Below are 27921 nucleotides of genomic sequence, written 5' to 3'. Positions count from 1 at the left end.
TGTTCCCGCAGTAACAGATACAGGTACGACATCAGACAGTTTTCTTGACAACCTTTATTCATCAAACTGAACATCTGTAACATCAGTCTGTCGCTAGATCCTCAGTGAACTGCAGCGGCGAAGCATCATCTTTACTGTGTGAGCGGCGGCGTTGGAGCGCCGTTGGTGGGGTGTTGTCGTTACTGTTTGAGCGGCAGCGGAGCATCGTCTCTGGGTGGACTGAAGTGGTCGATCTCTTTGACGAGCCTCTCGGCGATGGTTCTGTTGTTGGCAGCGAGGATTCTTCTGGACATCAGGTCCACGTCTCCTCCTGAAGACAGAATGTCTCACAGTTAGTTCGTCCATCTGAGTCATCAGCAAAAACAGAGTCCGTCTGAGTGTCTTTACCCTCCACATCCATCAGGACTCCTCCAGCCTCCGACACGATCAGTGAGCTGGCGGCGACGTCCCAAATATGGATCCCCATCTCATAATACGCCTCAACACAACCAGACGCCACCAGACACATGTTGATGGCTGCAGTTCCTGCGCCTCGCACCCTGAAACACACCGCCAGAGTAAAAATATACAAAGTACACCACAACAGGAGTACTACTGATTACTGAGAGTATTATTACTGAGAGTATTATCACTGAGAGTACTGAGAGTCTTATTACTGAGAGTACTGAGTATTATTAATGAGGGTACTGAGTATTATTAATGAGAGGACTGTGAGTATAATTAATAAGAGTACTATGAGTATTACTACTGAGAGTGCTGAGTATTATTAATAAGAGTACTGTGAGTATAATTAATAAGAGTACCGTGAGTATTACTACTGAGAGTGCTGACTATTATTAATAAGAGTACTGTGAGTATTACTACTGGGAGTGCTGAGTATTATTAATAGGAGTACTGTGAGTATAATTAATAAGAGTACTGTGAGTATTACTACTGAGAGTGCTGAGTATTATTAATAAGAGTACTGTGAGTATAATTAATAAGAGTACTGTGAGTATTACTACTGAGAGTGCTGAGTATTATTAATAAGAGTACTGTGAGTATAATTAATAAGAGTACTGTGAGTATTACTACTGAGAGTGCTGAGTATTATTAAGAGTACTGTGAGTATTACTACTGAGAGTGCTGACTATTATTAATAAGAGTACTGTGAGTATTACTACTGAGAGTGCTGAGTATTATTAATAGGAGTACTGTGAGTATAATTAATAAGAGTACTGTCAGTATGACTACTGAGAGTGCTGAGTATTATTAATAGGAGTACTGTGAGTATTACCACTGAGAGTGCTGACTATTATTAATAAGAGTACTGTGAGTATAATTAATAAGAGTACTGTGAGTATTACTACTGAGAGTGCTGAGTATTATTAAGAGTACTGTGAGTATTACCACTGAGAGTGCTGACTATTATTAATAAGAGTACTGTGAGTATTACTACTGAGAGTGCTGAGTATTATTAATAGGAGTACTGTGAGTATAATTAAGAAGAGTACTGTGAGTATTACTACTGAGAGTGCTGAGTATTATTAATAAGAGTACTGTGAGTATTACTACTGAGAGTGCTGAGTATTATTAATAGGAGTACTGTGAGTATAATTAATAAGAGTACTGTGAGTATTACTACTGAGAGTGCTGAGTATTATTAATAAGAGTACTGTGAGTATAATTAATAAGAGTGCTGAGTATTATTAATAAGAGTACTGTGAGTATAATTAATAAGAGTACTGTGAGTATTACTACTGAGAGTGCTGAGTATTATTAATAGGAGTACTGTGAGTATAATTAAGAAGAGTACTGTGAGTATTACTACTGAGAGTGCTGAGTATTATTAATAGGAGTACTGTGAGTATAATTAATAAGAGTACTGTGAGTATTACTACTGAGAGTGCTGAGTATTATTAATAAGAGTACTGTGAGTATAATTAATAAGAGTGCTGAGTATTATTAATAAGAGTACTGTGAGTATAATTAATAAGAGTACTGTGAGTATTACTACTGAGAGTGCTGAGTATTATTAAGAGTACTGTGAGTATAATTAATAAGAGTACTGTGAGTATTACTACTGAGAGTGCTGAGTATTATTAAGAGTACTGTGAGTATTACCACTGAGAGTGCTGACTATTATTAATAAGAGTACTGTGAGTATTACTACTGAGAGTGCTGAGTATTATTAATAGGAGTACTGTGAGTATAATTAATATGAGTACTGTGAGTATTACTACTGAGAGTGCTGAGTATTATTAATAGGAGTACTGTGAGTATTACCACTGAGAGTGCTAAGTATTATTAATAGGAGTACTGTGAGTATAATTAAGAAGAGTACTGTGAGTATTACTACTGAGAGTGCTGAGTATTATTAATAAGAGTACTGTGAGTATTACTACTGAGAGTGCTGAGTATTATTAATAGGAGTACTGTGAGTATAATTAATAAGAGTACTGTGAGTATTACTACTGAGAGTGCTGAGTATTATTAATAGGAGTACTGTGAGTATTACCACTGAGAGTGCTAAGTATTATTAATAGGAGTACTGTGAGTATAATTAAGAAGAGTACTGTGAGTATTACTACTGAGAGTGCTGAGTATTATTAATAAGAGTACTGTGAGTATTACTACTGAGAGTGCTGAGTATTATTAATAGGAGTACTGTGAGTATAATTAATAAGAGTACTGTGAGTATTACTACTGAGAGTGCTGAGTATTATTAATAGGAGTACTGTGAGTATTACCACTGAGAGTGCTAAGTATTATTAATAGGAGTACTGTGAGTATAATTAAGAAGAGTACTGTGAGTATTACTACTGAGAGTGCTGAGTATTATTAATAAGAGTACTGTGAGTATTACTACTGAGAGTGCTGAGTATTATTAATAGGAGTACTGTGAGTATAATTAATAAGAGTACTGTGAGTATTACTACTGAGAGTGCTGAGTATTATTAATAAGAGTACTGTGAGTATTACTACTGAGAGTGCTGAGTATTATTAATAGGAGTACTGTGAGTATAATTAATAAGAGTACTGTGAGTATTACTACTGAGTGCTGACTATTATTAATAAGAGTACTGTGAGTATAATTAATAAGAGTACTGTGAGTATTACTACTGAGAGTGCTGAGTATTATTAATAAGAGTACTGTGAGTATAATTAATAAGAGTACTGTGAGTATTACTACTGAGAGTGCTGAGTATTATTAATAGGAGTACTGTAAGTATTACCACTGAGAGTGCTAAGTATTATTAATAAGAGTACTGTGAGTATAATTAATAAGAGTACTGTGAGTATTACTACTGAGAGTGCTGAGTATTATTAATAAGAGTACTGTGAGTATAATTAATAAGAGTACTGTGAGTATTACTACTGAGAGTGCTGAGTATTATTAAGAGTACTGTGAGTATTACCACTGAGAGTGCTGACTATTATTAATAAGAGTACTGTGAGTATTACTACTGAGAGTGCTGAGTATTATTAATAGGAGTACTGTGAGTATAATTAATATGAGTACTGTGAGTATTACTACTGAGAGTGCTGAGTATTATTAATAGGAGTACTGTGAGTATTACCACTGAGAGTGCTAAGTATTATTAATAGGAGTACTGTGAGTATAATTAATAAGAGTACTGTGAGTATTACTACTGAGAGTGCTGAGTATTATTAATAAGAGTACTGTGAGTATTACTACTGAGAGTGCTGAGTATTATTAATAGGAGTACTGTGAGTATAATTAATAAGAGTACTGTGAGTATTACTACTGAGAGTGCTGACTATTATTAATAAGAGTACTGTGAGTATAATTAATAAGAGTACTGTGAGTATTACTACTGAGAGTGCTGAGTATTATTAATAAGAGTACTGTGAGTATAATTAATAAGAGTACTGTGAGTATTACTACTGAGAGTGCTGAGTATTATTAATAGGAGTACTGTAAGTATTACCACTGAGAGTGCTAAGTATTATTAATAAGAGTACTGTGAGTATAATTAATAAGAGTACTGTGAGTATTACTACTGAGAGTGCTGAGTATTATTAATAAGAGTATTACCCGTGGACAGGGATACAGAGGACGTTCCTCAGGCTGGAGATGATCTTGTCCACAGCCTCAGGGTCTCTGTTTGATCCAAACTCAGTGGCGATGATCGACTGTTTGATGTCTGACAGGAAGAACTCACAGGTCAGAGTCTGCTCTCTGACTGGATCAGCGTATGATGACATCACATTCTGTTACTGTTCAGGTCCATCGTTTGTGTGACTGACCTTCCTGATCAGAAACCTGCAGCGGTTCTCCGTCACGGAACGCTCCTCTCCCCCTCCTCGCTGTGTACATCTTATCTTCAAGACAACTGTAAACAACCCCAAACTCCACCTGACAATGGACGCCACAGAACATGAGTTACACTACGACATGTTTACCATATCTTATACTACTTCAACATTTTTCTCTCATAAGGACATATGACATGCAATACTAGGACATAGAACTATGACGGTTTTTAATGATTTTTGATGGCATGCTATACTATGACGTTTTTTTAATGACTTTGGACGACATGCTATACTGTGACGTTTTTTTGTGATTTTTGACGACATGCTATACTGTGACGTGTTTTCGTGATTTTTGACGACATGCTACACTGTGAAGTTTTTTCATGATTTTGGACGACATGCTATACTGTGACTTTTTTTCGTGATTTTTGACGACATGCTATACTGTGACTTTTTTTTCGTGATTTTTGACAACATGCTATACTGTGACTTTTTTTCATGACTTTGGACGACATGCTATACTGTGACGTTTTTTCGTAATTTTTGACGACATGCTATACTATGACTTTTTTCATGACTTTGGATGACATTCTATGCTATGACTTTTTTCATGATTTTGGATGACATGCTATACTATGACTTTTTTCATGATTTTGGACGACATGCTATACTATGACTTTTTTTTCATGATTTTGGACGACATGCTATTCTATGACATTTTTTCATGACTTTTGGACGACATGCTATACTGTGACGTTTTTTTCATGATTTTGGATGACTTTTTTCGTGATTTTGGACGACATGCTATACTATGACGTTTTTTCATGACTTTTTGACGACATGCGAATTTAAATTCGAATTTAGAATATTCGTTGACAGCCCTATACTATACTATGACGTTTTTTCATGATTTTGGACGACATGCTATACTATGACGTTTTTTCATGATTTTGGACGACATGCTATACTATGATGTTTTTTCATGATTTTTGGACGACATGCCATACTATGACGTTTTTTCATGACTTTTCGACGACATGCTATACTATGACTTTTTTCATGATTTTTGGACGACATGCTATACTATGACTTTTTTCGTGATTTTTGGACGACATGCTATACTATGACTTTTTTTTGTGATTTTTGGACGACATACTATACTATGACTTTTTTCGTGACCTTTGACGACATACTATACAATGATGTTTTTGCGTGAATTTTGGACGACATACTATACTATGACGTTTTTTCATGACTTTTGGACGACATGCTATACTATGACTTTTTTCATGATTTTTGGACGACATGCTATATACTATGACTTTTTTATCGTGACTTTTGACGACATACTATACAAAGATGTTTTTGCGTGAATTTTGGACGACATGCTATACTATGACGTTTTTTAATGACTTTGGACGACATACTATACTATGACGTTTTTTCATGATTTTTGGACGACATGCTATAGTATGACATTTTTTAATGACTTTTGGACGACATGCTATACTATGACTTTTTTTAATGACTTTGGACGACATACTATACTACGACGTTTTTTCATGATTTTTGGACGACGTGCTATTTTATGACGTTTTTTCATGATTTTTGGACGACATGCTATATTATGACGTTTTTTCAGGATTTTGGACCACATGCTATACTATGATGTTTTTTCGTGGATTTTTCACATAATTTATTATGATCTTTTTTTTTTTGTAAATTTTGGATGCCACGCTATACTACAACATTTTACATGATTTTTGGACGCCATGCTGTACTATGACGTTTTACGTGATTTTTGGATGACATGCTATACTATGACGTTTTTTCATGACTTTTGGACGACGTGCTATACTATGACGTTTTATCATGACTTTTGGATGACGTGCTATACTATGACGTTTTATCATGACTTTTGGATGACATGCATCTATGATGTTTTTTCGTGATTTTTTTGGACGACATGCTATACTATGACGTTCTTTCTGGTTTTTGGACGACATGCTACACTATGACCGTTTTTTGTGATGTCTGACAACATGCTATACTACGACGTTTCTTTATGATTTTTGGACAACATACTATACTATTACCTTTTTTAGTTATTTTCGGACGACATACTATACTATAATGTTTAATAGTGAATTTTGAACGGCATGCTATACTATGACTTTTATCGTGAATCTGGACTACATACTATACTATGACATTTTTTTGTTATGTTTGATGACATACAAGACAAAACAGGAGAATTAAATGCGGACTGTTAAATATCAGGTGTCTATCGTCTAAAGCAGTGTTAGTAAACGAATTAATATCAGATAATCATATTGATTTACTCAGTCTCACTGAAACCTGGCTGTGTCAAGATGAATATGTCAGTCTAAATGAATCCACTCCTCCCAGTCATAATAATACCCACATTCCTTGAGGCAGCGCCCGAGGAGGGGGAGTTGCAGCCATTTTTAACTCTAGTCTGTTAATCAGCCCTAAACCTAAACTAGACTATAATTCATTTGAAAGCCTCGTTCTTAGTCTTTTACATCCGACCTGGAAAACCTCGCAGCCACTTTTATTTGTTATAGTGTACCGTGCTCCTGGCCCGTATTCTGAATTTGTATCTGAATTCTCAGAGTTTTTATCCAGTTTAGTTCTTAAATCAGATAAAGTTATTATTGTAGGCGATTTTAACATTCATGTCGACGTTGATAATGACTCCCTGGCTACCGCGTTTATCTCATCATTAGACTCCATTGGCTTCAGTCAGGGTGTACATGAACCCACTCACTGTTTTAACCATACCCTCGATCTAGTTCTGACGTATGGAATTGAAATTGATAACCTAAAAGTCTTTCCACAGAATCCCTCGCTATCGGATCATTATCTGATTACTTTTGATTTCTTTTTACTCGATTACACGCCACTCAGCAACAGTTACTATACTAGATGTTTATCAGATAGTGCTGTCGCAAAATTTAAGGAAAAGATTACTCCGTCGTTAAATTCAATACCAATACCTTCAGTAACAGAGGTTTCCCGTGCTGACTTTAACCTCTCCCAAATTGATCATTTTGTTGATAGCGCCGTAGGCTCGCTGCGAACAACGCTCGACTCTGTAGCTCCTCTTAAAAAGAAGTTAACAAAGCAAAGAAAGTTTGCTCCTTGGTATAACTCTCAAACCCGTAAGTTAAAACAAATATCGCGAACATTTGAAAGGAATTGGCAATTGACCAAACTGGAAGAATCTCGTTTAATCTGGACAGACAGTCTCAAAACTTATAAGAGGGGCCTCCGCAATGCCAGAGCAAACTATTACTCAGCATTAATAGAAGAAAACAAGAACAACCCCAGGTTTCTTTTCAGCACTGTAGCCAGGCTGACTGAGAGTCAAAGCTCTATTGAGCCTTGTATTCCTTTAGCCCTTAGCAGTAATGATTTTATGAGCTTTTTTAATGACAAAATTCTAACTATTAGAGGCAAAATTCATGACCTCCTGCCCTCAGATAGTACCTATCTAACCTCAAACACAGCTGTAAGACCTAATATATATTTAGATTGCTTCTCCCCAATTTCTCTTCAAGAATTGACCGCAGTGATTTCTTCATCTAAATCATCAACGTGTCTCTTAGACCCCATCCCAACTAGGCTACTTAAGGAGGTCTTTCCTTTAGTTAACACTCATATATTAGATATGATCAATATATCCTTATTAACAGGCTATGTACCACAGTCTTTTAAGGTAGCTGTAATTAAACCTCTACTAAAAAAGCCCACCCTGGATCCAGAGGTGTTAGCCAACTATAGACCAATATCTAATCTTCCCTTTATGTCAAAGATCCTTGAGAAAGTAGTCGCAGACCAGCTGTGTGATTTTCTCCAGGATAATAATTTATTTGAGGAATTTCAGTCAGGATTTAGAGTGCATCATAGCACTGAGACAGCACTAGTTAAAATTACAAATGACCTTCTGATTGCTTCAGACAAAGGACTTGTCTCTGTTCTTGTTTTATTAGATCTTAGTGCGGCGTTTGACACAATTGACCATCAAATTCTACTGCAGAGACTGGATCACTTAATTGGCCTAAAAGGTTCTGCACTAAGCTGGTTTAAATCTTATTTATCTGATCGTTTTCAATTTGTTGACGTTCGTAATGAATCATCCTTACATACCAAAGTTTGTTTTGGAGTTCCGCAAGGTTCTGTGCTCGGACCAATCCTATTTACTCTATATATGCTTCCTTTAGGTAACATCATTAGAAATCACTCTATAAATTTCCATTGTTATGCGGATGATACACAGTTGTATTTATCGATGAAGCCAGAAGAAAGTAATCAATTAACTAAACTCCATAACTGCCTTAAAGACATAAAAACTTGGATGAGCACCAATTTCCTGATGTTAAATTCAGACAAAACTGAAGTTATTGTTCTTGGCCCCAAACAACTCAGAGACTCTTTATCTGATGACATAGTTTCTCTAGATGGCATTGCTCTGGCCTCTAGCACTACCGTAAGAAACCTCGGAGTAATATTTGATCAAGATTTGTCTTTTAATTCTCATTTAAAACAAACCTCACGGACTGCATTTTTTCATCTGCGTAATATTGCGAAAATTAGGCCTATCCTGACCCGAAAAGATGCAGAAAAATTGGTCCACGCTTTTGTTACCTCAAGGCTGGATTACTGTAACTCTCTATTATCAGGTAGCTCTAGTAAGTCCTTAAAAACTCTCCAGCCAATTCAGAATGCAGCAGCACGTGTACTAACAGGAACTAAGAAATGAGATCATATTTCTCCTGTTTTAGCTTCTCTGCACTGGCTCCCTGTAAAATCCAGAATTGAATTTAAAATCCTACTGTTAACTTATAAAGCTCTAAATGGTCAAGCTCCATCATATCTTAGAGAGCTCATAGTGCCATATTATCCCACCAGAACACTACGCTCTGAGAACGCAGGGTTACTCGTGGTCCCTAAAGTCTCCGAAAGTAGATCAGGAGCCAGAGCCTTCAGCTATCAGGCTCCTCTCCTGTGGAATCATCTTCCTGTTACGGTCCGGGAGGCAGACACCGTCTCCACATTTAAGACTAGACTTAAGACTTTCCTCTTTGATAAAGCTTATAGTTAGGGCTGGCTCAGGCTTGCCCTGTACCAGCCCCTAGTTAGGCTGACTTAGGCCTAGTCTGCCGGAGGACCCCCCTATAATACACCGGGCTCCCTCTCTCTCCCTCTCTCTCTCTCTCTCTCTCTCGTATTCTATTACTGCATCTTGCTAACTCAGCCATTCTGGATGTCACTAACTCGGCTTCTTCTCCGGAGCCTTTGTGCTCCACTGTCTCTCAGATTAACTCATATCACAGCGGTGCCTGGACAGCGTGACGTGTGTGGTTGTGCTGCTGCCGTGGTCCTGCCAGATGCCTCCTGCTGCTGCTGCCATCATTAGTCATTAGTCATACTTCTACTGTTATTATACACATATGACTATTGTCACACATGTATACTGCCAGATATTAATACATACTTTCAACATATTGTACCACAGTAGCCAGAACTATAACTATAATATTATTACTTTCATTAATGTTGTTGTAAGCTACTGTTATTACCTGCATCTCTCTCTCTCTCTCTGTCTCATTGTGTCATATGGATTACTGTTAATTTATTATGCTGATCTGTTCTGTACGACATCTATTGCACGTCTGTCCGTCCTGGAAGAGGGATCCCTCCTCAGTTGCTCTTCCTGAGGTTTCTACCGTTTTTTTTCCCCGTTAAAGGTTTTTTTGGGGGAGTTTTTCCTGATCAGCTGTGAGGGTCTTAAGGACAGAGGGATGTCGTATGCTGTAAAGCCCTGTGAGGCAAATTGTGATTTGTGATATTGGGCTTTATAAATAAAATTGATTGATTGATTGATTGACTATGATGTTTTTACATGGTTTTTGGACGACATGCTATACTATGACATTTTTTCATGATTTTTGGACGACATGCTATACTATGACGTTTTTTAATGACCTTGGATGACATGCTATACTATCCTTCTAAAAATAACTCATAGGTTCGAACCATTTCAATATTTTTTTGCTACTATTGTGCTACTACTACTACTACTATGCTACTATTTTTATACTATGACTTTTTTCATGACTTTTTGACGATGTTACATGCCGTAGAGTTTGTGATGTGTGTGTGTGTGTGTGTCTTTGTGTTTGTTACAGGTTCGTGTTGCAGGTGTGTTCCCTGAATGGTGCCTCGCAGCTGGTGCCAATCAGGTAGAGGATAAAGGGAGAGTGGACCGAGGCCGCCGGCTGTCAGTGGACCACTAGTGTTCCTGGGAACCGTCTCACCACCACGTGTTTTAGTGTACCTCCTCGCAGTGTGTTAGTGTGTAGTGATTTTCCATTTAGTGTCTAAGATCCGGTGTTTTCTGAGTTGTATTGATTGTGCATTGTCGTCCCTCCCTTTGAGCGGACTGTTTTCAGTTTATAGTTAGTTCTTATCATCCTCAGTTTTTGGAGGACTGTTTTGTGTTCGAGTTTACATTTTTGTTTAGTTAATAAAACATTTGGCTTATGTAAATCCTACCAGCGCTTCATTTTTCCCTCTCCGGTATGTATTGTTTATATAATTATTACGGTTACTCCTGAACTTCCTAGACAAGTTGGAACGTAACAGATGACATGCTATATACTATGACTTTTTTTCGTGACTTTTGACAACATACTATACAATGATGTTTTTGCGTGAATTTTGGACGACATGCTATACTATGACGTTTTTTTCATGATTTTTGGACGACATACTAGACTATGACGTTTTTTAATGACTTTTGGACGACATGCTATACTATGACGTTTTTTAATGACTTTTGGACGACATGCTATATTATGACGTTTTTTCATGACTTCTGGACGACATGCTATACTATGACATTTTTACGTGATTTTTGGACAACATGCTATACTATGACATTTTTATATGATTTTTGGACAACATACTATACTATGGCATTTTTACGTGATTTTTGGATGACATGCTATAATGTGACCTTTTTTCCGATTTTTCGATGACAGGCTATATACTATGACCTTTTTGGTGGTCTTTTTTGACGACATGGTATGCTTAAATGTTTTTTACGACCTGTTATCACTATTTTTTGACAACATACGATAGACGATGTCGTTTGAGTATTAATTTTATGTATATAAGGTTTTAGTGTAAATTATTGAACCCACCTGTTTGTTGACAGAAAATCCGATGGAAACAGCAACAAAAGGAAATCTGTTAATGACACAATGTTTTTAATGGGTGTCAATTATTACTTAATAAAAGTTAAAATTAAAGGTTGTGTGTTTTTCAAATGATTAATAATTAGCACTGTTACTGTTAGTGATGTCACAGGACTGTGGTTAGTGATGTCACAGGACTGTTCATTCAGTCTTGTTTCATTCAGGTGATCTGAACATTTAAAAACTGAACTGATGTCTGCGATCAAACAGCTGATGATGATTAGATGATGATGAAGTGATGATGTCAGTGATTATGTCACTGTGCTCTGCCGAATGTGTGTTTAATTAAAAACTCACGCATGAACGAAGTTGGTCGTCCCATCGATTGGGTCAATGATCCAGGTGGGACTGTCGGTCAGGACGCATGGTTCACCTGCAGCCACAGACTCCTCCCCTATGAACCTTTTTCACACACACACACACACACACACACACACACACACGGTTCATGTTTACGGTGAGCTTTTGTTTGTGAGAATAAAGAAACTTTATCAACACGTCGTTACTTCAGTATCAGTAACAACTATTACTAGTAGTAATAACTATCAGTAACAGTATCACTGAGGGGCGCCGAGCCTCTTACTTGTGAGTGGGGAATTTGTCCTTCACTGATTGGATGATGAGTTGCTCCACTTTTTGGTCGGTTTGTGTCACCAGATCAACCGAACAACTCTTCGTCATCACCTTCCTGTCGTCCTGCAGAGCCCCACGCACCACCTGATCAATACACCACATCAATACACCTGATCAATACCCATCATCAATACACCTGATCAATACACCACATCAATACACCTGATCAATACACCTGATCAATACCCATCATCAATACACCACATCAATACATCTGATCAATACACCACATCAATACACCTGATCAGTACACCTGATCAATACACCACATCAATACACCTGATCAATACACCACATCAATACACCACATCAATACACCTGATCAATACACCACATCAGTACATCTGATCAATACACCTGATCAATACCCATCATCAATACATCTGATCAATACACCACATCAATACACCTGATCAATACACCACATCAATACACCTGATCAATACCCATCATCAATACACCACATCAATACACCTGATCAATACACCTAATCAATACATCTGATCAATACACCACATCAGTACACCTGATCAATACACCTGATCAATACACCACATCAATACACCTGATCAATAGACCCCATCAATACACCTGATCAATACACATCAATACACCACATCAATACACCTGATCAATACACCACATCAATACACCTGATCAATAGACCACATCAATACACCTGATCAATACACATCAATACACCACATCAATACACCTGATCAATACACCACATCAATACACCTGATCAATAGACCACATCAATACACCTGATCAATACACATCAATACACCACATCAATACACCTGATCAATACACCACATCAATACACCTGATCAATACACATCAATACACCACATCAATACACCACATCAGTACACCTGATCAATACACCACATCAATACACCTGATCAATACACCACATCAATACACCTGATCAATACACCACATCAATACACCTGATCAATACACCTGATCAATACACCTGATCAATACACCACATCAATACACCTGATCAATACAACTGATCAATACACCACATCAATAAACCTGATCAATACACCTGATCAATACACCACATCAATACACCTGATCAATACACCACATCAGTGCATCTGATCAATACCTGTCATCGAATACACAAGGCCCCTCTTTCAGAGAGCAGGAAGAAACTCTGAGGTTTCCGTTTCACAAAGCCAGTTCAGTGAAACCGAGTCAGTTACTATGGCAACATACTCCGTGAAGCAAACCCGTGACTCAGCAGGTTTGCTTCACGGAGTATGTTGCCATAGTAACTGAGCCTGAGGTTGAACGTGTAGCAGGAAGTAGAAACATGGCGTGTCCTTTAGTGAATGAAGTGGTGGAGGTTGAGGCCCAGTGTTAATGAGAAGTGAATCTACCTGGACACATGATGAAGTCATTGATCAAGACGTCTCATATATTCAAAGATGGAACTGGCTCATTTATTGGACTCAACATCCCATAATAGCTCCATCAGCCTGGTGTCCACGTCGTCATGACGTCAGGATCAGTTCCAGTCTGTTTAATATCTGTGTGTTTGATGTTGAGTTTGTGCCCAGTGTGTTTGGGCTCCATCACATTACAGCTGGATAAATTATAATCAAATATATGAACACTTAAGATAGAAACATGTTTCTGTATGTTAGACACATGACCTCATCACATGACATCAATCATGAATCATGTTATCTGCACTCTACTGATGATGTCTGTTGGTGCTCACTGTGAACGCACCTCTCTCAGGCTGAACATACTCAGAGCTGATTGACTTAATGCTGATCAGGGGGCTTCACACTAGGACTGGGTGTCGCCACTGATTTCCTGAATCGATTTGATCCGACTGGAGATATTTCAGTTAAAAAACAATTTTTGCTGGTATGAGAAAGAGATTGTCAGAGAACTAACACTGCAAACTTTACAAGGAATTATTTTTTTAGAAAACTGTCGTCAGCTCGAGTTATCTTCACTTCCTGTCTGCACCGCGGCGTCCCTACTCTGTGTTTGTGTGTAAAAGTGTCACAACAGCCTCACAGCAGGAGCAGCTGCTGCAGCAGCACGAAAATAAATTACATCAACACATAAAAACAGTGAGCTAACAGCTAACACCTACTAGCTAACAGCTAACACCTAATAGCTAACAGCTAACAGCTAGTTAACAGCTAACAGCTAATAGGTAACAGCTAACAGCTAGTTAATAGGTAACAGCTAATAGGTAATAGGTAACAGCTAATAGGTAATAGGTAACAGCTAATAGGTAATAGCTAACAGCTAATAGGTAATAGGTAACAGCTAATAGGTAATAGGTAACAGCTAATAGGTAATAGCTAACAGCTAATAGGTAATAGGTAACAGCTAATAGGTAATAGGTAACAGCTAACAGCTAGTTAATAGCTAACAGCTAATAGGTAATAGGTAACAGCTAATAGGTAATAGGTAACAGCTAATAGGTAATAGGTAACAGCTAATAGGTAATAGCTAACAGCTAATAGGTAATAGGTAACAGCTAATAGGTAATAGGTAACAGCTAACAGCTAGTTAATAGCTAACAGCTAATAGGTAATAGGTAACAGCTAATAGGTAATAGGTAACAGCTAATAGGTAATAGGTAACAGCTAACAGCTAGTTAATAGCTAACAGCTAATAGGTAATAGGTAACAGCTAATAGGTAATAGGTAACAGCTAATAGGTAATAGGTAACAGCTACCAGCTACAGATAAAAGAGGCAGTAACTTTGGAGCTTCTCAAGCCTACAGTTGTTATAACTTAGCACCGCAGCTCCTTTACTACGGTGAGATTCACGGGGTTAAAGCTTCACACACCGATGGGAAAAAAGATCGATCTCGGACTTTATTAATCAATATCAGGTCTTTCCAGTGAAGATCGATTTGAATCGGATGAATCGATTATTTTAACCCAGCCCTATTACACACACACACACACACACACACACACAGTGACCTCTGACCTCTCCAGCTCTCCGAGCAGCAGCGACAGCGTGATCCATGGCATTCTGCCAGAGGTCGGCCATGTTGGAGGAGGAGCTCCTTCTGAGGAGAGAAAGATCACCATGAGGAGGAGCAGAGGAGCTGTTTCCCAGCTAATCAGGGATAAAAAAAAAAGACTGACGCTGAGTGACGCACCCGTCAGTCTACGCGTCACTCTCTTCTAAGAATTCTGATTTAAACTCTTGTGGTTTTATTTCTCATATCAATGGTAACCATGGCAACAGGAACAATTCCTTTTTGCTCTGGTCATGTTCAACACACAGTTGCTGAAGACAAAATGTAGCTCAGACTGGTTGTTAGTCGTTACAGACACTGACATGATGAGCACCAATTTCCTGATGTTAAATTCAGACAAAACTGAAGTTATTGTTCTTGGCCCCAAACAACTCAGAGATATTTGGGTGAGTAGATAATGGCTGAATTTTCATTTTTGGGTGCACTATCCCTTTAAGTGCCCATAACAACTTTTCTGTGCTGCATCTTAATATCAGAAGTCTGTCTAAAAACCACGATAACTTAGCCTCTCTACTTTCCTTTACTGGGTGTGATTGTGATGTTAATGCCGGGAGTGAAACTTGGTTAAATGATAAGTCATACATAGATACTCTGAAATTAGAGGGTTTCAGATTTTACCATAAAAACAGATTGGGCAGAACATGTGGAGGAGTATATGTATGTAAACTCCAGACTCCAGGCTAATGTTTAATGTTTGTGATAACCTGGTACTGGCTTTTCATCAATATCAACATTAATAAAGGTTATAATCTTATCATTGGAGCAATCTATCGTCCACCTGACTCAACCCTTTTGACTTCATGGGTAAACTTGAGGAAACCCTTTATGCAGTAAACAGGAAAAACAATAAATTCATACTCCTTGGGGAGTTTAACATAGACATCTCTCAGAATGATACAATTACAAATGATTTTAGCAATATTCTACACTTCTTTTTTCCGACCATCAGTACCTATACCAGAGTTACACAATCATCTAGGTCCATCACTGACAAGAACTTAAAGAAATGATCAAAAACATGAATAATTCTCATACAGCAGGGGCTGATGGGATATGCAGTAAAATCTTGATAGCTATAAAAACTTTGCTCATTGTATTCATTTGCCTTTACTTCATGGTGTTGTGCCAAAAATTACCAAAATTGCCAGAATCATTCCTATTTACAAAACTGGTGACAAAAATGATATCAGTAATTACCGCCCAGTCTCTGTTTTACCAGCTTTATCTAAAGTACTGTGTATAATAGACTAAGTGATTATTTGGATAAGCTGCATATTCTCTCTAGTTCTCAGTATGGCTTCAGGAAAAAGAGTTCAACATGTACGGCTATTTTAGATCTCATTGAAAAGATTAATTAACGATGCAGTTGATAAGGGAAATTGTGGTGTTGGCATCTTTTTAGATCTCTCAAAGGCGTTTGACACAGTTGATTTTGATGTTTTACTGGGGAAATTGAACCATGAACCATGATTAGAGGAAGGGCACATAGCTAGTTTAGAAGCTACCTTTCTAGTAGGCAACAATTTGTAATAACCACAAATCGCAAAATATGGATATCAAATATGGAGTTCCCCAGGGCTCAATTTTAGGGCCATTACTCTTCATCAATTGTATTAATGATTTAGTAAATTCTCCTAAAATCCTACACAAAGCCATTTTTGCTGATGATACCAATTTGTTTTTATCACATACAAATACTTTTGAATTACAGGAATTACTCAGCGCTGAATTATAGAAAATAGATATTTGGTTCAAATGTAATAAGTTATCTCTCAACATCAGCAAGACTAATTTCATTGTCTTTTTATCCAATAAAAAGCCATCTGATACGGATCACATATGACTCAAAATAAATGATAAGGAGTTAACTCGAGTAGCCTCAACAAAGATCCTTGGGGTCCTCATAGATGAGTGCTTAAATTTTAAACTGCATATAGAACATTTAATTTCCAAATTATCTAAATCTTTTTTTCAAAATAAGGTCTCACCTTCCTTTATCAGCACTTCTTTCTCTGTACAAAACTCTGTTTGAACCATATATCAACTACTGTAATGTCATATGGAGCAATACCTTCCCCAGTTATTTAAAAAAAAATTAGAAAGTCTTCAAAAAAAGATCATTCGAGCTGTGTCTTGGTCCGAATATAATGCCCCCACAAGCCCTCTCATCTATGATGTTCCAGATAATCCTTAAAACAAATTTAAGGTTGTCTGAGCTTGTCCCAGTCTGCAGCCCTGGTCATGCTTATGACACCAGGAAAAAACATCTCATCACTGGGAAGAAGAGAAGACTTACAAGTACTAGCTTGTCCATTGCTTGCAGGCGTCCGCTGCTCTGGAACGAGTTTGATGAGTGCTTTAGAGTCTTGAAATCCATCTCTACATTTAAGAAAATGCTAAAAATCAAACTACTAAGTTCATATATTTAACTATTTTGTTATGTCCTAAAGTCATGTGCTCCGAGAAAGCTCACGTCTCTGTGTTTGTTGCTATGTATGATGTTTTTAGCCAAGTTTACCATGTACTGTATATTGTTTTGTTTCCAAAATACCCAGGCTCCCTCTAAAAGCTTTCAATAGCTTCCTGATTCACACACGCTGTTAACTTCATGCCTGCATGTTGATTTACCGGTGTGTGTGTGTGTGTGTGAATAAATCAAATCAAATCAAATCAAAGCCCTGTGAGGCAATGAATATTGATAACAGATCGATATGAATATCGATAACAGATCAATATTCATATCGATAACAGATCAATATGAGTGTTGCAGTGAACTGTCCGCAGGTCTGGTCAGCTGTTTGTAGGTTTATTAAGGTTTTGTGTGATATATTATTAATAAGCCGAAGTCACCTACGGTACGTGATGACGTGTCAGGGAGCCGTCACCTGTCCGTGACGTCAGGCCGCGTCGTTATAAATCAAGCGTCTTTAAATCAGCAGATTTGTGAATGGAGTCTGGTGGAAGGGAAGTCAAGAACGGTTCTGAACAGCGCTCACAGAGAGGTCACCTACGTCATTGAACACGTCAGGGAGCCGGAACTGAACTGTAAACAGCATCATCATCAACAACAACAACAACACAATAAAACAACAGTATAAATCTCACCTGAGCTCAGTCTGATGATGATCCGCTGCGGATCAGCGGCTCCATACACTTCCGGGTTCTTCTTCTTCTTCTTCTTCCTCCTGCAGCAGAGTTGTGCTGCCTCCTGCTGGTGATATCCTCACACTGCAGCTCCGTCCACAGACATATACAGCCTTCACATCAACTGGTTTTGTCTTTGTTTTTGTTATTGAACCATGGTGTGTGTGTGTGTGTGTGTGTGTGTGTGTGTGTGTCAGGGAGGGCTGAGACACAAAACAGATTGACAACGAGACATTTATTAATAAATAAAGTGTTTAATCAGAGACACAGATCAGCTGAGCGTCCGTGTGTTGTCCTTCATCTGTCTCATGACTCGCCAGTGAACGTGTTGCGTGTGAAAAGCATCAGTGTGTGTGAGAGTTAAAGACAGGGGACTGTAACATACATGTGTCATGTGTCACACTGAGGAGAACTGACAGATCAGACTTCTTTATTGATTCAGTTTTATTGATTTCAAATCAGATTTGTTTTCAGGGTCAGCGTGACGTGTCCAACGTGTGTCTCTCTGCGTCCTCACAGCTCAGGAAGTAGACTTCAGACTGAACAGACCAGTCCTCATGGTGTCAGCCAGGAGCTACAACACACAGCAGAAACACCTGAGCCAGACTTCCTGTCAGCTGACCTACACGCCGTTTACACCTGATGCTCCACAGACACATCTGCACAGGTCATCATCGTCACGGCGACAGGGAAACGCCTCAACAACCTGAGCGATACGATTAGCCACAGCGGCGGAGCTGGCAGCGATGACCCTCCGTGACATCATGTCGAACTCTGAGCCTGTGGGCAAACAGACCGATAAGAGAAGGACACGCCCCCGACAGGTACTCACAGGTGAGATATGACATCACATGTCAGGTACAGACCGTCAGTATCCATTACCACGCCTCCGGCCTCCTGTACGATGATGGCCGATGCAGCGATGTCCCAGCAGTGCATCCCAATGTGGTAATAGGCGTCAGCTCCGCCCGTCGCCACCTGACACATGTCGACCGCTGCCGTTCCCAATGCACGGATTCTGGAACATACAACAAACACGCTGACAACACGTCAAAGAGGTGACGACACACGGATACTGGAACATACAACAAACATGCCGACAACACGTCGAAGAGGTGACGACACACGGATACTGGAACATACGACAAACACGCCGACAACACGTCAAAGAGGTGACAACACACGGATACTGGAACATACGACAAACACGCCGACAACATGTCAAAGAGGTGACGACACACGGATACTGGAACATACGACAAACACGCCGACAACACGTCAAAGAGGTGACAACGCACGGATACTGGAACATACAACAAACACGCCGACAACACGTCAAAGAGGTGACGACACACGGATACTGGAACATACGACAAACACGCCGACAACATGTCAAAGAGGTGACGACACACGGATACTGGAACATACGACAAATAGGCGGAAACCCTTCTTTGGAAAAACGGGGAACGGGATCTACTTCTCTACACAATAAAAGACGTGACCAGTTGTAACCTGACAGAGTTTTGTTCACTTGTTTTCCTCGCAGCTGAATCTTCAGTGTGAATACAACAGTCATACACATAACCACATAAACATATGATGACAAGATCTTCATCTTGATTTTCAATCACTGCAGTAAGAACAATGATGTACATTGCCACTTGCTGGTCATTCTTGGTGATGCAGGTTGAACATATTAAAAGTCTTTATGTAGGTGCTACTGTATTGATAAGGGACGCTGTTCTAAACATTATTATTACTTTAATATAATTATTAAAGACGTTTGACCGTGCCGGCTCCATTTATATGGGTAACAACAGTAAAGTTGACTGCAACTTTGTTGTTGGTCCCCTCCAACAATGAAATGGAATTTCCAGCCTTGGACACATGAATACTGGAACATACAACATACACGTGAACACTGTATTAATAACATCCACATGTATGTTTGGCAGCAGAGCTGACAGTGGCGTGTTCCGGCCTCACCCGTGTACCGGCAGTTTCAACAGCCTGAAGATGTTGGAGGTCATGGTGGACAAAGCAAGGTCGTCACGCTCCGCCCCGATCTCTGTCACCACCACACAGCTGCTGATGTCTGATTGGATGAGACAGAACAGTCACAACGAATTAGTGACCATGTGTGAAGTCACGTGTGTGTGTGTGTGTGTGTGTGTGTGTTGTCACCTTCTTGTGCAGACGCATGCAGCGGTTCTCCGTTCAAGAACGCTCCTCTTCCTCTCTGAGCATGGAAGAGTTTGTCCTCCACTAAGCTGTAAACAATCCCAAACTCCGTCTGGGAACAACAACAACAACATGTCAGACCACTTCTTGTCTGAGCCCCGCCCCCTGACCTCTGACCCCTCCCTAACAGGTGAGTTTACCTGCTTGTTGACAGTGAAGGCAATGGAGACAGCCACAAAAGGAAACCTGTCAGAGGAAATGACACTTCAGACACTGAACACACATCTGACTGGATCTGTGATGTCAGCAGGTGTGACCCTCCACTCTGTGACATCACAGTGTGGGCGGAGCCTCTCACCTGTGTACAAAGTTCACAGTCCCGTCGATGGGGTCGATGATCCAGGTGGGACTGTCAGTCAGCTCCAGACGCTCACCCGCAGCTACAGATTCCTCCCCAATGAACCTGGGGGTCAAAGGTCAGAGGTCAAACAACGGAACGTTTTACCTGCTCACTTCCTGTCTGCTGTGTGACCTCACAGAGCTGATGTCTAACCCTAACCCTAACCCTGGAGAACATGAATACATAATACATCAACCAAAGAGAGAGCAGGAGTTCTACTTTTCAAATCTGTTCCTACAGTAGAACTCAGCAGAACTCAGTAGAACCTGTGCTGTGGGAATCGGTTCCTGATGGCAGAGATGAGGATCTTCTCAACCCGCTGGTCGGTCTCTGTGACCAGATCAGCTGGAGAACTTTTCAGTTTCACATCTTTCTGCAGTTGAAACGCCGTCAGGACGACCTGAAAGACACGTGATGGTGTTACTGGTGATAATCTGTTGATCGGAACTGAGATCAGAACCGGCGCTATTTCAGTTTGTGTGAATGCTGAGCGCTGAAGTTACAAAGAACCGCTGAGAACCTGGAAACAGAAGCGAAGAACTTTTAGAGCTGAAACAGACCGTTTGAAAAGCTGGAGGCTGAACATCAGAATCGTCCCTGAAGAACTGAGAGAACATTTGATATCTGAAGGTTTCAACCTGTAATGAACAGACGAGTTCTCAACATGGCGATCGACACAGAACATCACAGAACATCAGAGGACATCAGAGGACAACACAGAACATCAGAGGACAACACAGAACATCAGAGGACAACACAGAACATCAGAGGACATCACAGGACATTGGAGAACATCAGAGAACATCACAGGACATCAGAGAATGTCACAGAACATCATAGGAAATTAGAGAACATCAGAGGACATCACAGGACATCAGGGAACATCACAGAACATCATAGGAAATTAGAGAACATCAGAGGACATCACAGGACATCAGAGGACATCAGAGAACATCACAGAACATCAGAGGACATCACAGGACATCAGAGGACATCAGAGAACATCACAGAACATCACAGAACATCAGAGGACATCACAGAACATCAGAGGACATCAGAGAACATCACAGAACATCACAGAACATCAGAGGACAACACAGGACGTCAGAGAACATCAGGGAACGTCACAGAACATCATAGGAAATTAGAGAACATCAGAGAACATCACAGAACATCACAGAGCATCAGAGGACAACACAGGACATCAGAGGACAACACAGGACATCACAGGACATCAGAGGACATCAGAGGACATCACAGAACATCAGAGGACATCAGAGGACATCACAGAACATCACAGAACATCAGAGGACATCACAGAACATCAGAGGACATCAGAGGACATCACAGGACATCACAGAACATCAGAGGACATCACAGAACATCAGAGGACATCAGAGGACATCACAGAACATCAGAGGACATCAGAGGACATCACAGAACATCAGAGGACATCAGAGGACATCAGAGGACATCACAGAACATCAGAGGACATCACAGAACATCACAGAACATCAGAGGACATCAGAGGACATCACAGAACATCAGAGGACATCACAGAACATCAGAGGACATCAGAGGACATCACAGAACATCAGAGGACATCAGAGGACATCACAGAACATCAGAGGACATCAGAGGACATCAGGAGTTTCAACTCCTTACAGCTCAGTTTTTATTTTCTGCTTCACTTGTGAGTTTTTTCTTGACTGATTCTGTGTCAACCTGTTGTTGAGGACGTGTGATGATGAAACATTATTCAGCCAGCGTTACTCAACAAGCTCAAACAATAGGTCAGTAAACAGAGTGAGTGTGTGTGTGTGTGTGTGTGTGTGTGTGCACGCGTGTGTGTGTGTGTGTGTGTGTGTGTGTGTGTCTCAGGTGTGTGTGTACCTGAGTTACCAGGTGAAGGTCATTTAAAGGTCAGCTGCTAAGACACAAAAACTCTTTACATTCCTAAACGTTTTTATCCAACCTGAACGTGACATCATCGCCTGCAGCTGATTGGTTGACATTTTTTAAACATCCTGTGGAGTCTGTAGCACTGAGACTTTAGGCGTTTCTCAATACCAAGTACGGCAAGTTCGGACTTCAGACTTGGGAAGTTCGACTCAGGAGTACAAACTCTCAAGGACGGCTGCCATTGCCGCTGGTCTGTGAGAAATGCATTCTGCGATACCTGGCTGTCAGAAGTCCACACGAGTCACCTCCCGATGCATCCCCGATGGAACGGGCAGAGCGCCTGTACCTGGCTGGATGCGGACTCTGAGTTGGAACAGTACTTGGGCTGCGACTGATGACGTGTCACAAGTACAAACAAGAACGCAGACTGACTCAAAGAAACTTTATTTACATCCTGGGAAACAAAGACCAGCCAGAATCTGGTTCATTAACACGTCGCTGCTGATTGGCTGACACCTCCAACAACCCACCAAATGACAGGAAACAAACGCGTCATTCAACCAGGAAACAGCAACAAAATGCTTTTCAGAGTTTCATTTAGAAAATAATAAAGTTTAAAATCAGATTTAAATGTTTGAACAGTTCAATAAAGTTTTTTTAATTCCAGGATGAAAAATATTAAAATGATTTTTTATCAATCTGAGCGTTGTGAAATGTGAAACAAGTTTACATCAGCGGCGTCACGCCACATTTTATGGTGTTGTTGTTTTTCATTCAGCGCTGCGCTGTGATTGGTCGGCGTGCTGCTTACCTCACTGGCCTGTTTGGCGATGGAGATGCCGAAGTTCAGACAGTCTGTCCAGTCGGCCATGATGATGATGATGGTGATGATGATGATGGATGATGGTGTGAGACCTCCTGTCAGAGAAGAAGAAACACTGACATCACAGAGGAAGAGGAGGAGGAGGAAAATCAAAGATGAGAACAACCAATGAAGAAGAGAGGAGACGATGAAGAAGGAGACAAAACAAAGGAAAAAAAAACAGAAAAATAAAAAAGGAAAAGAACGACAGAAACCAGAGGAGGAAGGAGGACAGGACAAGGAGGAATAAAGATAACAGAAGAGGAATAGGAGGATGAAGAACAGGAAGAAAAGCAGAGACGAGAAAAGAAGGAAAATAAAAACATAAAAATATGAAAAATGAAAAAGAGGAAGAACAGAAGATGATGATGTCAGAGGAGAGAGACAAGACAAACAATAGAGAGGAGGAGGAGGAGGAGAGATGAAGGTGAAAAGAAAAAGGAACGATAAAAAGAAGCAACAAAAAAACTAAAAACATAAAAAGAGGAAAAAGTAAAAAAGTGATGACGACTCACAGGAGAGAAGAAAAGAGGAAGTGACATCACAGACGTACCTGAGCTCCAAGAAAATTTGTCTCAACTCTCCTCAACGTCTCTCTGCTTTTATACAACTGACAGCCAATCAGAGCTCAGCCCCGCCCCCTCACACACACACAGCCAATGGCAGGAGGAGAGGAGGACAGAGGGACAGGAGGACAGAGGGACAGTGGACAGGAGGAGAGGACAATGGACAGAAGGAGAGGAGGACAATGGACAGGAGGAGAGGAGGACAGAGGGACAGAAGGACAGAGGGACAGGAGGACAGAGGACAGTGGACAGGAGGAGAGGAGGACAGAGGGACAGGAGGAGAGGAGGACAGAAGGAGAGGAGGACAGAGGTACAGGAAGAGAGGAGGACAGTGGACAGGAGGAGAGGAGGACAGAAGGAGAGGAGGACAGAGGTACAGGAAGAGAGGAGGACAGTGGACAGGAGGAGAGGAGGACAGAAGGAGAGGAGGACAGAGGGACAGGAGGAGAGGAGGACAGAAGGAGAGGAGGACAGAGGTACAGGAAGAGAGGAGGACAGTGGACAGGAGGAGAGGAGGACAGTGGACAGGAGGAGAGGAGGACAGAGGGACAGGAGGAGAGGAGGACAGTGGACAGAAGGAGAGGAGGACAGTGGACAGAAGGAGAGGAGGACAGAGGGACAGGAGGACAGAGGGACAGTGGACAGGAGGAGAGGACAATGGACAGAAGGAGAGGAGGACAATGGACAGGAGGAGAGGAGGACAGAGGGACAGAAGGACAGAGGGACAGGAGGACAGAGGACAGTGGACAGGAGGAGAGGAGGACAGAGGGACAGGAGGAGAGGAGGACAGAAGGAGAGGAGGACAGAGGTACAGGAAGAGAGGAGGACAGTGGACAGGAGGAGAGGAGGACAGTGGACAGGAGGAGAGGAGGACAGAGGGACAGGAGGAGAGGAGGACAGTGGACAGAAGGAGAGGAGGACAGTGGACAGAAGGAGAGGAGGACAGAGGGACAGGAGGACAGAGGGACAGTGGACAGGAGGAGAGGACAATGGACAGAAGGAGAGGAGGACAATGGACAGGAGGAGAGGAGGACAGAGGGACAGAAGGACAGAGGGACAGGAGGACAGAGGACAGTGGACAGGAGGAGAGGAGGACAGAGGGACAGGAGGAGAGGAGGACAGTGGACAGGAGGAGAGGAGGACAGTGGACAGGAGGAGAGGACAACAGAGGGACAGGAGGAGAGGAAGACAGAGGGACAGGAGGAGAGGAGGACAGAGGGACAGGAGAGGAGGACAGTAGGACAGGAGAGGAGGACAGTGGACAGAAGGAGAGGAGGACAGAGGGACAGGAGGAGAGGAGGACAGTGGACAGGAGGAGAGGAGGACAGAGGGACAGGAGGAGAGGAGGACAGTGGACAGAAGGAGAGGAGGACAGTGGACAGAAGGAGAGGAGGACAGAGGGACAGGAGGACAGAGGGACAGTGGACAGGAGGAGAGGACAGTGGACAGGAGGAGAGGAGGACAGAGGGACAGGAGGAGAGGAGGACAGAAGGAGAGGAGGACAGAGGTACAGGAAGAGAGGAGGACAGTGGACAGGAGGAGAGGAGGACAGAGGGACAGGAGGAGAGGAGGACAGAGGGACAGGAGGACAAAGGACAGTGGACAGGAGGAGAGGAGGACAGTGGACAGGAGGAGAGGAGGACAGAGGGACCGAAGGAGAGGAGGACAGAGGGACCGAAGGAGAGGAGGACAGAGGACAGGAAGAGAGGAGGACAGAGGGACCGAAGGAGAGGAGGACAGAGGACAGGAAGGGAGGAGGACAGAGGGACAGGAGGACAGGAGAACAGAGGGACAGGAGGAGAGGACGACAGAGGACAGGAGGAGAGGAGGACAGAGGAGAGGACAACAGAGGGACAGGAGGAGAGAAAGACAGAGGGACAGGAGGAGAGGAGGACAGAGGGACAGGAGGAGAGGAGGACAGAGGGACAGGAGGAGAGGAGGACAGAGGAGAGGACAACAGAGGGACAGGAGGAGAGAAAGACAGAGGGACAGGAGGAGAGGAGGACAGAGGGACAGGAGAGGAGGACAGAGGGACAGGAGGAGAGGAGGACAGTGGACAGGAGGAGAGGAGGACAGTGGACAGGCGTGGAGGACGACAGAGGGACAGAGACACAGTGACCTGATGAAGATCTGAGAAGGTCACACTGAACATCATTATCACTGTCCCCCAACACTGATAACACACACACACACACACACACAGATAAAACAGACACACACACACACACACAGATAAAACAGACACACACACACACACACAGATAAAACAGACACACACACACACACACACACACATCAGAACGTTATCAGGACGCTCTGTAGAACATCAGACTGAGAGTTACAACTAATAACCAAACATGATAAACACGTCAGACATGATGTCACACTGTCAGAGGACCACATGACTCTCCTGACAGGTGTAACCGTCACCTGTTGTTCTGTAAACAGCTCGAGTTTAACCCCACCCTGCCGACAGACCACACCCACTCACACCAGTTCTGTCTAAGCACTTATAGCTCTCCTCCTTTCTACGACTTTCTTGCTAATCTCTTAGCTGTTGTTTGCACGTTACTAGCCTTGGTAGCTACATTAGCTTTACAGTTAGCGATGGCTTCTCCCTCTGCTCTTTCTTGCTCGGTGTGCCAAGTGTTCAGTTATGCCTCTGCCTCCTTTAGCGACAGTGGTAACTGTAATAAGTGTAATAAGCTTATTTGCTGCGTTGGAGGCGAGGCTTAGTGAATTAGAAGTGCGGCTCCGCACCACGGAAAACCATTCAGTAGCTGCAGTAGTTAGCCAGCCCCCTGTAGCCGGCGCGGAGCCACATAGCATAGCCTCTGCTAGCGGTCCTCCGGTAACGCCTGTGCAGCCGGGAGGCTGGGTAACCATTCGCCAGAGGCTCCAAGCAGAAGCCCACGGCTCACCACCAGCCTGTTCACGTTTCCAACTGCTTTTCCCCACTCAGCGACACACCCGCTGAGGATAAAACTCTGGTTATTGGCAGCTCTATTCTGAGGAACGTGAAGTTAGCAACACCAGCGGCCATAGTCAAATGTATCCCTGGGGCCAGAGCGGGCGACACTGAATCAAATTTAAAACTGCTGGCTAAAGCTAAACGTAGATTCAGTAAGACTGTTATTCACGTTGGCGGCAATGACACCCGGTTACGCCAATCGGAGGTCACTAAAATTAATATTGCCTCGGTGTGTGAATATGCAAAAACGATGTCGGACTCCGTAGTTTTCTCTGGACCCCTCCCAAATCTGACCAGTGATGACATGTTTAGCCGCATGTCATCATTTAATTGCTGGCTGTCCAGGTGGTGTCCAGCAAACGATGTGGGTTTCGTTAATAATTGGCAAACTTTCTGGGGAAAACCTGGTCTTATTAGGAGAGACGGCATTCACCCCACTTTGGATGGAGCTGCTCTCATTTCTAGGAACCTGGCAAACTTTATTAGTAATTTAAATTCCTGACAACCCAGAGTTGAGACCAGGACTCAGAGTTGCAGTCCTAAACGCCTCTCTGAGCTTCTAGTTCAGTTACCCAGCCATAGTTTTCATAGCTTTATACAAACGGTGTCTGTCCCCCGACCACCTAAATTATTTAAATCTAAAATTAAACAAAGAGGAGTTGTGCATAACAACCTCAT

General features: G+C 41.5%; 2 protein-coding genes across 6 annotated transcripts; both read right to left on the bottom strand.

Annotated features, from left to right (window-relative positions):
* Positions 1–34: 34 nt before the first annotated feature.
* LOC117271953 (inositol monophosphatase 1) lies at positions 35–18403 on the bottom strand. 5 transcript variants are annotated; one of them, XM_033650535.2, is made up of 9 exons: positions 18323–18403; positions 15163–15244; positions 12130–12263; positions 11844–11948; positions 11493–11538; positions 4252–4360; positions 4040–4148; positions 388–539; positions 35–310 (listed from the first exon to the last, which is right to left on the bottom strand). In XM_033650535.2, exons 2-9 carry the CDS (start codon positions 15223–15225, stop codon positions 180–182), a joined length of 849 nt encoding a protein of 282 aa, XP_033506426.1. In that variant the 5' UTR covers positions 15226–15244; positions 18323–18403; the 3' UTR covers positions 35–179. The 5 variants fall into 5 exon arrangements, with proteins under 5 accessions (XP_033506426.1, XP_033506427.1, XP_078029615.1 ...); XM_033650536.2 differs by having other exon boundaries at positions 15163–15241; positions 18323–18344; XM_078173489.1 differs by lacking the exon at positions 18323–18403 and adding an exon at positions 18068–18278.
* Positions 18404–18637: 234 nt separating this feature from the next.
* Positions 18638–24598, bottom strand: LOC117272289 (inositol monophosphatase 1-like). Its single transcript, XM_033651134.2, has 8 exons — positions 23656–24598; positions 21209–21342; positions 20901–21005; positions 20743–20788; positions 20546–20654; positions 20348–20456; positions 19228–19379; positions 18638–19141 (listed from the first exon to the last, which is right to left on the bottom strand). Exons 1-8 carry the CDS (start codon positions 23713–23715, stop codon positions 18984–18986), a joined length of 873 nt encoding a protein of 290 aa, XP_033507025.1. The 5' UTR covers positions 23716–24598; the 3' UTR covers positions 18638–18983.
* Between the last annotated feature and the right edge of the window lie 3323 nt (positions 24599–27921).

The sequence above is a fragment of the Epinephelus lanceolatus genome, chromosome 12, assembly GCF_041903045.1.
Source record: "Epinephelus lanceolatus isolate andai-2023 chromosome 12, ASM4190304v1, whole genome shotgun sequence".
In the NCBI taxonomy this organism is placed as follows: Eukaryota; Metazoa; Chordata; class Actinopteri; order Perciformes; family Serranidae; genus Epinephelus; species Epinephelus lanceolatus.
The sequence above is the reverse complement of the archived record's forward strand: the minus strand, read 5'-3'. Positions and strand labels throughout refer to the sequence as shown.